The 12,998-nt window shown below is 41.5% G+C and overlaps 1 protein-coding gene across 3 annotated transcripts in view; it reads right to left on the bottom strand.

Annotated features, from left to right (window-relative positions):
- Positions 1 to 201: 201 nt before the first annotated feature.
- PRTFDC1 (phosphoribosyl transferase domain containing 1) overlaps positions 202 to 12,998 on the bottom strand; it is a 97,678-nt gene continuing 84,881 nt past the window's right edge. For 2 of the 3 annotated variants that reach the window (XM_024765527.1, XM_024765535.1), the window contains exons 6-10: positions 8,826 to 8,843; positions 7,401 to 7,483; positions 6,867 to 6,913; positions 2,495 to 2,571; positions 202 to 1,474 (exon numbers count right to left, since the gene is read on the bottom strand). In XM_024765527.1, the coding sequence (XP_024621295.1) occupies positions 1,427 to 1,474; positions 2,495 to 2,571; positions 6,867 to 6,913; positions 7,401 to 7,483; positions 8,826 to 8,843 (273 nt within the window). In that variant the 3' untranslated portion in view covers positions 202 to 1,426. The remainder of the gene's footprint in view (positions 1,475 to 2,494; positions 2,572 to 6,866; positions 6,914 to 7,400; positions 7,484 to 8,825; positions 8,844 to 12,998) is intronic. The other variant, XM_024765539.1, reaches the window with a different exon arrangement.

Genomic DNA, 12,998 nt, shown 5'->3' with positions numbered 1-12,998 from the left:
GAAAAAAAAAAAAAAAGCAGCGGATCAAGCCTGGCTTAATCGTTTGCTTATACTGGTGCATATACTGGATTTTTTCCAGATTAACAAAACTAAAGCCACAGGGAAGACGTATGCAGTCGTATATTTAAGCTACTGGCTCACACACAGTATAATGGCTGAAAGTATATAAAAATATGAAGGCGGAAGAAAAACAGTAAGCAGTTATGAGACATAACAAGTTTTCTTATTCTTTATTAGTTTAAAGGAAGCTGGAACCCGATAACAATACACCACATACGGTTCAGAACCAAACAAAGGCTGCTTAGTTATTTATTTTGCATTTGCTCCTTTTAGGAAGTGAGAAAAAACAGCTCTATTGGCACTCAAGTTTATTTTCTATTAAAATCCCCATAAATTAGAAAACCTCTCATAAAACAGTGGAAATGGAAAAAAAATGTTATTCAGAAAAATCTTTCTTAAGTATCCTAGTTTTCTATAGCGCATTGGGTCGTGTGATCAGTCTCATAAGGCCACTTAAAAACATAATTCAACCTCTGTATTCTTCTTTAGGATAATACATAATAGTGTCTTGCCCTCTGATGGAAATACATGAAAAATTTATACTTGCTCAGTTTTGAGCACTGAAAACACTTCTCCCTCCACCCCCGATTTGCTGTTTCTCATGTCCTGCATGAATAAAAGGATGCCGCTTAGAAACCAGGGCCTTGCTGCCATTGTATTTTTTCTAATTAAAATTCAGAGTATTAAACACAGTTGAGTACATCCAAGCATACATGACATACCGTTATCACATACCGGAAGCTCCAATCAAGAGCCCTGGGCGAAGCCCATTTCATAACATCATTAAGATTCATTGTACGCTGCTGTTCAGAAAGACTTTGTCAAAGCAGATAATAATGGCCTGTCAGAAGTGCGCAAACAGAAATTTATATTAAATTGTCCTTTCCCTCCTTTATTAGGATGGGAATCTACTTGCAGTTCCAGTACATGGGCTCAGAGGTTCAATAAAAAGGCTTCCAGGTTTTAAGATTGCAAAATATTACCAAAGTAAAGTATTTAAAAAAAAAAAAAGTTAAGTGAAAAATATTTGAGTAACTAGGTGGCGGTATAGTAATCAAGCATAACGACTTTATCAGAACAAAAGAAGGTGTATCTCAGGGGTGTGAAGGCAGTTTGAGTCTCAAGGCAGAGTGTTTAATTTGGAACAAGTCAAATAAAAGAATTGCTTTCTTTTCCTTGAGAACCTTTGAGACTCTTCATGTTATGTTATAATCTCAGAAAAGAAAGCTTGCTCATTAAAATTTTTTTTTTTCCTTTTAAATCCTGCTGAGTGAACATGCCTGGGAGACAAACTTTACATGCTGGCTTCCTGAGTGTAGTCGTAAGTAGGATGTTATCTGTAGATTCGATGGTGAAAATTACTTCTTCAGACTCGATACTTTTCTTTGCCGTGTTCATTGATCACACATATGTGCTGAAACAATAAAGGATTTAAATGCATCAGCCTCTTAACAAAATATAGTAAGTCCCCTACATATGAACGAGTTCCATTCCGAGTGCGTTCGTAAGTCCAATTTGTCCGTAAGTCCAACAAAGTTAGCCTAGGTACCCAACTAACACAATCGGCTATATAGTATTGTACTGTGATAGGTTTATAATATGTTTGCATCTTGACTCTCCTTTGACCCTTTTTGGGTAGCAAGTATTGATTCTCCTTTGACCCTTTTTGGGTAGCAAGAAATGTGTCAGAAATATTTTGATGGCAAGCAACAGAAATGGTGTTGGGTGAACATAAGCGAAAGGGGGGGTGTTATCAGTAGGGTACTGGGGTAGCTCGCAAAGGTAGAGGAAGAGCAGAGCAATGAAGCAACTGGAAGGCAGGAACTGGGGTAGCTCCAGACCTCAGCCCACGGCTTAAGTCCAAAATCCTTTGGTCTCTGTGGCGTTTGGTTTAGGTTTCTAAATCCTAGGAGAGAGACACGGACTGGTCCATTTTGGGTAAGATGTTTACCTCCAGATCATTCAGCAACGATAGGGTCATACACTTGGGGGTCCATGTCTACAAGTTAAAATGATTTCTCCCAAAGGGGGAATAGTTATGAGCTACATGCTACTGTAATTGGAAACTTCTAGATTTCAAGCACTGACACTAAACAGTTTATTGAATACTGCCTGTTAGTATGGTTGAGAGGAGACACAGTCGATGACGATGGAGAAGAATCAGTAACAAGCTATCTTTCTGCTTTTAACTTCCTTCTTTCCTTCATACAAAATAGAGACAATCATAATTGCTTCCAACAACCTAATACCTACCTTGCTGGGCAGTGGTGGAAATTCACTGGGATTACGAATGCCAAGTGCCCAGAATATTCCCGACACAGAAGACACTCATTAAATGGCAGCCATCATTACGGCTATCTCAAAAATTTGTTAAATTGATGTCATTGTTAAGTTCTTGTGAAAAGGGGGCTGGGGATTTGCATGCAAGACTTACATTCAGATCTCTGAAGTATTCATTGTAATCTAAGGCATAACCCACCACAAATAAGTTTGGGATCTCAAATCCAGCATCTGAGCAGAGAGAGGGAGGAAAAAATAAAAGGAACACAATTTAAATAACATAAGTATAAAGCCACCATATGCCACTGTTGGCACTTAACCTATGACGACCTTCCATTAGGCAGAAGTAAGTGAGAAAAGTGACAGACAATGCATAGGATGAGCCCAGTAGGACCTGGACCAGAGTGACTCTACTCAGGGAGACAGGACGACCAGCAAACAGACAGTGAAAAATGACTGCACTTCCGGTAGACAGAGCTGAGCAAGGGCTCAGGCAGCCCCGTGGATATCAAGAAGTGTGCATGCGTCAGGCATGCAGCCCTGCTGTTCCAAAGCAAGCAGTATCCAATGATATCATGCCAAAGGAAACACTGCAAAGCATGAAGTGCAGTTCAAAGGTATTGGAAGGTATTCCAATGCTGTAATACATGAATAGGGGCACAGGCTGTTGCAATAGGAAGCCATCCTCCCATGGCACTCAGCGGCCTCGGCTGGATAAAGGGCTGGAAAGCAAAACCCGGGAGACAAGATGAGAGGAAAAGGGACTGTTCAGCCTGAGGAAGACAATGCTAAGGGTTACTCTAATGTTAGTCTTTGAGTCCATAATGCACATGATAATAATTAGCTTTCTGTCTCCACTGAGGGCAGGATGGGAGTAAATGGATTTAAATGCAGTAGGAGATACTTAGGTTAAGCAAAGGATGAATATATTGAAAGAAAGATCATTTTTATTGAAAAGAATTCTTAAGGAACATACAATAGCTCTTCTTCTTTAGGTCTTGAAACTACAGCCCAATGATTTTTCAAATTCTTTCCAGTATTGGGGAATCTTATGTTTATTACGGTATTGCAAACGAGAGATGTACTTGCTTACTTTTATGAAACAGTGCTTTGGCATAGCCAGTGGACTTACAGCCCAGAGAAATGTCTCCATCATTGACCATTCACCATCATTCTGGTCCTTCTGACCAAGGATGCTTCCACATGGAGAAACCAACTGGTTCTTGCTCGCAGAAAGTGCTAGAGGTGAGGGACTTATTTTTCTAAGGATTCCATTATGTGTCACTGTTAGGAAGCCTATTTGATCCCTCCAAACTGTAGGTTTCTTGAGAAAAAATAATCAAAGAGAAGAAGCAGAGCAGAAGAAAAGATGTCAGAGGATATAAAAGGTGTCATTGAGCATAAAGGAAAAAGTCAATTACGAGAAAGGACCAAAAAGTACAAAGCCTCAGAAATCCGGGAAGAAAGAGAGCACAGAGATTCTGAACTAGCTAAAAGCATACTAGCAAATCCCAGAAACTCCTGGTTGTAAGGATGATGATGACTTTACATCGTGCAATGCAATCCTTAAAACAGGCGTGGCAACTCAGACTGAGAAAAGTCAATTCAGAAGGCCAAACCTTCTGAGTAAAAGAACGTGGCGGCTTCCCTGGTGGCTCAGTGGTTAGGAATCCGCCTGTCAATGCAGGGGACACGGTTTCAAGCCCTGGTCCAGGAAGATCCCACGTGCCGCGGAGCAACTAAGCCCATGTGCCACAACTACTGAGCCCACATGCTGCAACTACTGAAGCCCGCGTGCCTAGAGCCCGTGCTCCACAACAAGAGAAGCCACCGTGATGAGAAGCCTGCGCACCGCAACGAAGAGTAGGCCCCTGCTCGCCACAACTAGAGAAAGCCGGCACAGCAACGAAGACCCAACGCAGCCATAAAGAAAAAAAAAGAACTTTGGATCAGGGACTTCCCTGGTGGCGCAGTGGTTAAAAATCTGCCTGCCAATGCAGGGGACACAGGTTCGAGCCCTGGTCTGGGAAGATCCCACATGCCACAGAGCAACTAAGCCTGTGCGCCACAACCACTGAGCCTGTGCTCTAGAGCCCACAAGCCACAACTACTGAAGCCCGTGTCCCTAGAGCCCATGCTCCACAACAAGAGAAGCCACCACAATGAGAAGCCCACACACTGCAATGAAGACTAGCCCCCGCTCGCTGCAACTAGAGAAACCCCATGTGCAGCAACAAAGACCCAACGCAGCCAGAAATAAATAAATAAAAATTAATTAAAAAAAAAAAAAAAAGAAGAACACTGGATCAGTAGGACAGGAGAACAGCCAGGAATCAGGGTGACCTACCTCTAGCTGGTAAATGGCTGCAGTTCCTACCCTTATATTTGCAGGGCAAGAGTAAAAGCCATGATTGCAACCAGACTGCCTGGGTTCAATACTGACTCTACACTTACAGCTTTGTGACCTTGGCAAACTCTTTAACATGGTTGTGTTCAATTTCCTCATCTGTAAAATGGGCACAGCAATAGCACTTACTTTAGAGGAAGTTGCAAGGATTAAATGTGTTAATCTCTGTGTAGCCCTTAGAACAGAGTCGGCACATCATAATCTCTTACTATGTCTGTGAGAATCTTTCTGTTTTGTAAATAAATTCATTTGCATCTTTTTTTTTTAGATTCCACATATAAGCGATGTCATATGGTGTTTGTCTTTGTCTGGCTTACTTCACTCAGTATGATGAGCTCTACGTCCATCATGTTGCTGCAAATGGCATTATTTCATTCTTTTTTATGGCTGAGTAATATTCCATTGTACGTATGTACCACATCTTCTTTATCCATTCATCTGTCGATGGACATTTAGGTTGCTTCCATGTCTTGGCTATTGTAAATAGTGCTGCAGGTATATTTTCAAATTATTGAAATATTTTGAAATTATTTCAAAATATTTTCAAATTATAGTTTTCTCTGGATGTATGCCCAAGAGCGGGATTGCAGGATCATATGGTAACTCAAACTCACAGACATAGAAAACAAACTTATAGTTACCAAAAGGGAAAGGGGAGGGGAGAAATGAATTAGGAGGTTGGGATTAACAGATACACACTACTATATATAAAAGAGAGACCCAACAAGGACCTACTGTATAGCACAGGGAACTATACTCAATACTTCATAATAACCCCTATAAGGAAAAAGAATCTAAAAAAGAATATACACACACACACACACACACACACACACACACACACATATATATGTATAACTGAATCACTGTGCTGTACACCTGAAACTAAGACATTGCAAATCAACTATACTTCAATTTTTAAAAATTAAAAAAATAAATCTCTTACTACTGTTAGCTGCTGTTATTTTATTAATGCTGCTGCTGTGACTGACACAAGACATCTGTAACTAGTTGGATATGTCTGAAGTGCATGTCTTTCAACTTCAGTTGAAATCTTCTCTATACAGTATCTTACGTTATTTCCTTAGAAGATTTCTGTTTATTAACCTTGTTGGACCTTAACTATATCCAGATTACATTCCCCAAGCCAATATCTGGACAGGGACATGCTATTGGGTCTATCTGGCCAGAACCGACATTGTCTAGATTTAATACACCCCGCCTAGGAATGAAACTTGCTTTTAGAATAAAGAATCGCTGGTTCGGTGTCACTGGCACATCACCCATCCATAGTGTGCTTCTCGTGCTTCTGTTTGTTCAGCTTGCTGATGAGAACTGCAGCCAAATTATCCCAGAGGCTTGAGTGCAAATGTAAGTCATAAAACTCAAGCTGAAGTCTGCCTATGCAAGTGAAAAAAATATCGCCTCTAGTGTTAGAATAATAAATAATCAAGCAGCTTGTTTATCCTCTCTGGCATTAGAACTATTCGTATCCTGGGGAGGAGGGAGGAAAGTGCCTTAGATGAGCAAAGTCCTTCAGAACATGTGTCTGAACTCAAGTGTGAAGATGGTATCTAGAGATATTTGCTCTGTTAAGTCTCTGTGTTATTATACTTGTGTTTGCAGGTGGTGGAGCGGTGTCTCCTATTTCCCCTTCTGCGCTAAAATTCAGGCTTGCTGAAGGTCAGCGCTGTGCGTTGTCCGCTCACAGCTCCTGGAGACAGTAGAACACCTCTCAACCTTCCCAGTGCCTCTCTGTGTCCAACTGGTGAGGACAGAGGCCAAGGCAGGAACCCTGTGCATCCAAGTCAGCCCAGGAGGGGGTCACGTCTCCCTCTACCCCCTGAAACCAATTTAACTGAGTTCTTAGGAGTGAAGGTACTATGGAAAACCTAAAAATAAAAACTGTGTACACAACACAGTTCCTGGGAAAGATGCAAATTAGAAAATGAAAACCTTCGGTTGTAGAGGGTTCTATTGCTGGGGAGACCACAGACCATTTATGGGACCATCAAATCTTTATAGCTTCCGTTTCACAAGAATGCCAACAACGAGGAAATCAAAGATTCTGAAATACAAAACACCACCAGCAGCCAACAAAAACCCAAAAAACACTTACAGTCAGGTCTAAAGCCATCACTTCTAGGTGTTCTCTTCACCAACAAACTACCATTAAAAGAGAAAAAAAAAAAAGCTTTAGTGATCCAGATGAAATATTTGTCAATTGCAAATAGAACTGAACATCATTACAATATATATTTGAAACGTGCATTTTTTTCCCTCGGGTACATGGGGCATTAGCACAGCCCTCGAATTCCCTCCTGCGGCACCTCATCAGTGAGATTCTGGATAAAAGGAAGGGAGAGGGGCGCAGGCACTGGGGCTCTGCCAGCTGCTCCTGGAAACAACTAACAGAGGGCATCGGAAAGAGGGGCTCAGAGGCACAGCAAAGCATGTCCTCTTCCCTTTCCTCTCTCTCAGGCTAGCGGTCAAATGGGCTGTTTGTTCAGTATGGTCAAACCACAACACTCCAGGGCAAAGGGTCAGTGGTTTGGAATTGACTGCACTCATTGGAAACAGCTTCCTGTGTTAGCATCCCTCTCGTGCTGGTCTGGAAAGACAGAAACAGCGATGATGTGAACGTGGCACTCACCTGGCTACCTTAATCCTGTTGGGCTTGTATTTCTCTATGCTACCGAGCAATGCTTTCATGGTCCTCCCGGTTCCGACAACATCCTTTGCAAAGAGGACAGACAAATTCAACCAAATGCCTTTGGGCTGCATTAAAAGGCATTTCATCCAGACAGATGATTCTAGTCCTTATTAATAATGCATCATAATTAGAACTGCCATCAAATTAGAGTAAAAGTAGGAGGCAGAGCCGGTTATATTTTTTAGACAGGTGCTTCTTTCTGGAAGCTGGGTTTGGCGGGGGGATATATTGGTGACTATTTCCTCCTAGAATCCTTGAGCTGTGTTGAAAGGCTAAGTTCAGCCTCTGGAAAGCACGTGGGGCTCTTTATTGAGTCCCTTTGGATTCGTGCAGGCGCATTCAAGGACTAAATTTGGCCCTGAGGTTATGTCACACAACACAGGACGCATGAATTTTCATGGACTTGGGATGTACATCTGAATACGCCGAATGGATAAACGCCTCCCCCCTTGCTCTCCTCACTTAATAGGAGATTCTATGGCTGGGAAGTGAGATGTGTCTGGACAGCAGCTGGTGACAGCCTGTGAGTTCTGAGGGTGCGAGGCTGCCGTGAGCGGAGGCTCATCCCCGCTGATGAGCCGCTGCATAATTAGGAGTAGAATGGCAGCCGGAATGGATTGTCCGTGGGGCAGAAATCAGCTGTCAGGAGCTGATTATCAAAACAACGGGTCTGAATTTAGCCAGGGATGGGCAATGCGTTTGGCTAGAGGGTCTACTTCATGGGTTACATCTGAGGCAGAACTGCAGATACATGTGGCACACTCAGGCAATTGTAACCAAAGCTTGAAAACAGCTTCCCTGAATTTTTGCCAGCTGATAAGACAGGCCTGCTGGGCTCCAGGACCCGTTCTTTCTTTCTTCTTTTTATTTTTTAAACAGAAAAACAAATTAAATTAAATTATAGATTTCCCCTGGATAGCAAATTTTTAGATTAAGTCTATTTACGATTTGGATGCCAAAGGGAGAATTATTCCAAGTCATTAGAGGACATTAGCAAGAACACTGAATTAAGGGTGAAGAGAATTCTAACCTTGGTTTTACTATTAAAAAATTTTGGTTCTGTGGGCTCGTTTTCTCTTCTGTGAAAATGTCTGATTCACAAATAGGTATAAGAACCAGTTTAGACATGGGTGGCATTAGATATAAAACTGGATAAAGTACCATGCAACTCTTATTGCAAAGCTTCCATTCTCAGTTATTTCAAGCCAGTGATTCCAGTTGATTCCTATTCTGTAAATTTGAAGAACCCTCAACACAGTGGGAATTCAATAAATCCTTGGCCAGTCTGATAACAGGTTCTATATTTCGAAACTCACCACTGGATTCTTTCAGCTTCCAAGTATGGATAAAGAAAAGTCAGCTTACCTCGACAATGAGGACATTCTGAAATAAAAAAACAAGGCAACACAAAAAACACAACTATTTAGAATATGAGGCAAATCTGGCTCGTAAGATAAACACACAGTTTGCTGAGAGTTTTAGAATTTCACAATCAGCTTAGCTGGTCCTCTGCCGTCCATCTAACCCAAATGTTTGGAGGTAATCTAGGCTTCCAGATTCATTATTTTTTTTTTTTGCGGTACGCGGGCCTCTCACTGTTGTGGCCTCTCCCGTTGCGGAGCACAGGCTCTAGACGCGCAGGCTCAGCGGCCATGGCTCACGGGCCCAGCTGCTCCGCGGCATGTGGGAATCTTCCCAGACCGAGGCCCGAACCCGTGTTCCCTGCATCGGCAGGCAAACTCTCAACCACTGTGCCACCAGGGAAGCCCCCAGATTCATTTTAACAGTCTTTCTGGAATTACTGAGTGCTGCAATATTGGTGTCTGTACAGGTACAGTCTTTTTATTCATTAAATCCATTAAATAATCTTAATTTTATCATTAAAATATAAGATTATTTTGTCGTTTTTAAAATAGGTCATGCCCACGGTATCCCCCGCAGATCACACTGACAGAGAAGTCCCCTTGGTATCCTTAACGCATTTGCTATATTCTTAACCATCAACCCATCACAACTAGTTAGGGTGTGCATTTTTAGTTTGATTGAGGCTTATCAACGATGCCTATTAACCAACCGGAATACTGGGAGAATACTTGGTTAATTTAATGTCCTAGTTCACAATTTCTTTTTGTTTCAATCTTATAATGAAAACGCTGTTTAAACTGTTAGTCTGCATTCTTGCCTAATTAAATAAAGTGCACTGCACGTAATTAAATCTGTTTTTTTGAAAGCTCAGAGCCTTGCAAAACAAGAGTCATCCTTGAAGTGTATAGTGGTGGCTGGGAAGTGGGATTTGTATAGGCACAAATCCAGAGATATAGTGTCAAAATTAATTAAATACATTTAAAAAATCAAGGTAATGCATACACATGATGAAAATCAAATAGAAAAGTCTAAAGATTTTCTAGATGTTGATGCGTTTCTAACTGTTAACAGTATTTAAAAATGCTTACGTATTTTATATTAAAGTTATCATGACATTGTACATTACACATAGCCTAAGTATTAGCACCTCTAACAAAAATGGCAATAATTTATTTCTTTTTTCATTTTTTCCATTTGATCGAGATATAATTGACATACTCCACTATGTTAGTTTAAGGTGTACAGCACGGTGGTTTGACTTAGATATACTGTGAAATGATTACTGCAACAAATTTAGTCAGCAGCCATCCTCTCACGTAGATACGATACAAACAAAAAGCAAAAGAAGCAAAACCATCTTTTCTTTGCGATGAGAAGTCTTAGGGTTTACTCTTTTAATAACTTTTACATATATCGCTCAGTAGTGTTAACTAGAGTTACCATGCTGTATGCTACATCTCTAGACTTATCTGACTTACAGCTGGAAGTTCGTGCTTTTTGACCGGCTTCCCCGGGCCCACACCCTGCCTCTGGTAACCACAGATCTGACCTTTCTTCCTGTGAGTTTGGCTTCTGTTTTGTTTTATTTTGTTTTAGATTCCACATATAGGTAAGATGACACAGTATTTGTTTTTCTCTGTCCAACCTATTTCACTTAGCGTAACGTCTTCAAGGTCCATCCATGTTGTTGAAAACGGCAGGATTTCCTTCGTTTTTTTTTTAATGGCTTAGTAACATTCCACTGTATATGTATACCACACTTCTTTATTCGACAATAATTTCTTTTTTAAAAATCAATTATTTATTATTATTATTTTAAAATTATTTATTTTTGGCTGCATTGGGTCTTCGTTGCTGCGCGCGGGCTTTCTCTAGTTGTGGCGAGCAGGGGCTACTCTTCATTGCCGTGCGCGGGCCTCTCATTGCGGTGGCTTCTCTTGTTGCGGAGCACGGGCTCTAGGTGCACGGGCTTCAGTAGTTGTGGCACGTGGACTCATGTAGTGTGGCTCGTGGGCTCTAGAGCGCAGGCTCAGTAGTTGTGGCGTATGGGCTTAGTTGCTCCACAGCATGGGGGATCTTCCCAGACTAGGGCTCGAACCCGTGTCCCCTGCATTGGCAGGTGGATTCTTAACCACTGCACCACCAGGGAAGCCCCTCGACAATAATTTCTTAATATCATATAAACCTAGTACATATTTAAATTTTCCCAGTTGTCCTTCAGATGGCTTTTGTTGTAGTCGGTTTGTCTAATCTAAGACCGTGCACTGGATCTTTAATCTCTTTTCATTTAGAATAGTCTGTAACAATACAAAGGACTTTCTGAGTTCTGCAGAGTACTAAAAAAGTAAAATTATTTAGCAGGCTCCTAAATGATGGGCATGGGAATACGAGTATAGAAAAACCACCTGCTCTTGAAAGGGAACTATGCAGAAAACTGGAGTTCTTTAGTGAGTTCTACAGAGCAGTCATTGCATATATATTTATTTTCCTGTAGAGAACATCAACAGTGTTTTCAAACTCTTTCATTAGTGGTATATGGATTGACTCCTGGATTTTTAGTGGCCTGCCCGTTGTGTGAAAAGCTCACCTCCAAATACAGCAATGCTTTTAGTACCTTTGGAAGATTGGCTCTGCCTTGCAAAACCCTCCTTGAGTAGAGAGACAGTGACTACCCCAACTTTGGAAGCATTTTCAGTATTGTCCAAGAGAACTAATCTCTTTATACTTTAATGGACCAAGATTAGCTCCACAAGCTAAGAGACAATGACTAACTCATCTTTATATGATCAGCATGTAACATGGAGACGGGTATGTAATCGGGGCTCAGAAAACTGCCCGTGGAACAAATCAACAATTCCGGCCTTCTTTCTTTCTCTAGTTCATTATACTTTTGACACATCCCCTCCATTTTTCTCCTTAAAGATGTATAATCCCTCCTTAACTGAGCTATTATTAATGTCTATTGCTTTTAATTTTCCTTTAAGAAATCTTCTAAAATCCCTATTTTCTTGACTGGGCAACCTTGGGAATTTTCCAGAACATACTGTGCCTCCCTTAAACACTTCCAATCTGCTAACTCCAATCACTGAATCTGAGATGTTCACCAGCCCCCATCTTAGTCATCTCATCACACCGAGCTCACTTCCTCCCAGAAAGCCAGTAAAATCTGTAGCTTGGGAACCTCAGGCAAAAGTCCTATGGGGACTCTCCAGAGTGTGTCCTTTCTTTGCTATTGCATGATCCTGATCAAAGCTGATCCCGTCGGGTTTCCTAAAGAAAAAGAAAGGAAGGAAGGAAGAGAAAAAGAAAAGAAAGAAGGAAAGAGTTATGCAAATCTAAATGGTTTTCTTAAATAGGTTATTCCTTTCAGTCTTTCAAAATGCAAAATGATCAGCACACCACGGTCTAATCGGCAGCGATGTATTTTTGCGGCTGTGGTCACACCCAGCAGAGGGATGATGGCAGGGATGATGGGGAGCTGAGCGTGGATGCTGAGTGTACGCACGAGGGTGAATGTAAACCCCATGGAGAAAGGCATGCAGTCCAGCGTTTCACTTTATGTGATAATTCACAGAATTGCCAGAATCATCAGTCGGTGGGCATTTCCGTTACTGTTCTCAGCCTAGTCAGATGCAATTTAAAAGGAATGATTTAAACAGTTAAGGCAGCCAAGGAGGAAACGTTGGCAGCTTCCGATGCTTCACTCTGGCGTTTGGTTAGAAACTTATTCGGGGTGGGGTGGCACGTCTCCTGAAATCTTGCACTTAACCTACACATCTGTGTTTTTCCATTGCTGGATTTGCGCCTGTTTCCATGCGTTTGGTTTTATTCCACCCTTTCAGAGATTTCTCTTGAACATGAATAAAATCGTCTTGCTTTGATGGATACACACATTTTATGAAGTGCCAGGATTAAATCAACTTTGAAAAAAATCAGCCAGAGAGCACATTGTGCAGACAGCTTAAACACACCAAGTGAAATGCTTTTAATGCTGTGAGCTGAAGGGGCCACTGAACTGAATCATTGAGGGCTCCCTGTATTCAACTGCCGTGACCTACTTAGAACCATGACGCAGCCAGCCTTTCTTGGGAGTTTTCTTCCTTTTGCTTTAAAAAAAAGAAGGGAGGGAGGGAGGAAAGAAGGAAGAGAGGGAGGGAGGGAGGAGGGAAGGTG

Source organism: Neophocaena asiaeorientalis, unplaced genomic scaffold, assembly GCF_003031525.2.
Source record: "Neophocaena asiaeorientalis asiaeorientalis breed wild unplaced genomic scaffold, Neophocaena_asiaeorientalis_V1.1 scaffold217, whole genome shotgun sequence".
Taxonomy (NCBI): Eukaryota; Metazoa; Chordata; class Mammalia; order Artiodactyla; family Phocoenidae; genus Neophocaena; species Neophocaena asiaeorientalis.
Note: the sequence above shows the minus strand (reverse complement) of the source record. Positions and strands in the feature narration are given on the sequence as shown.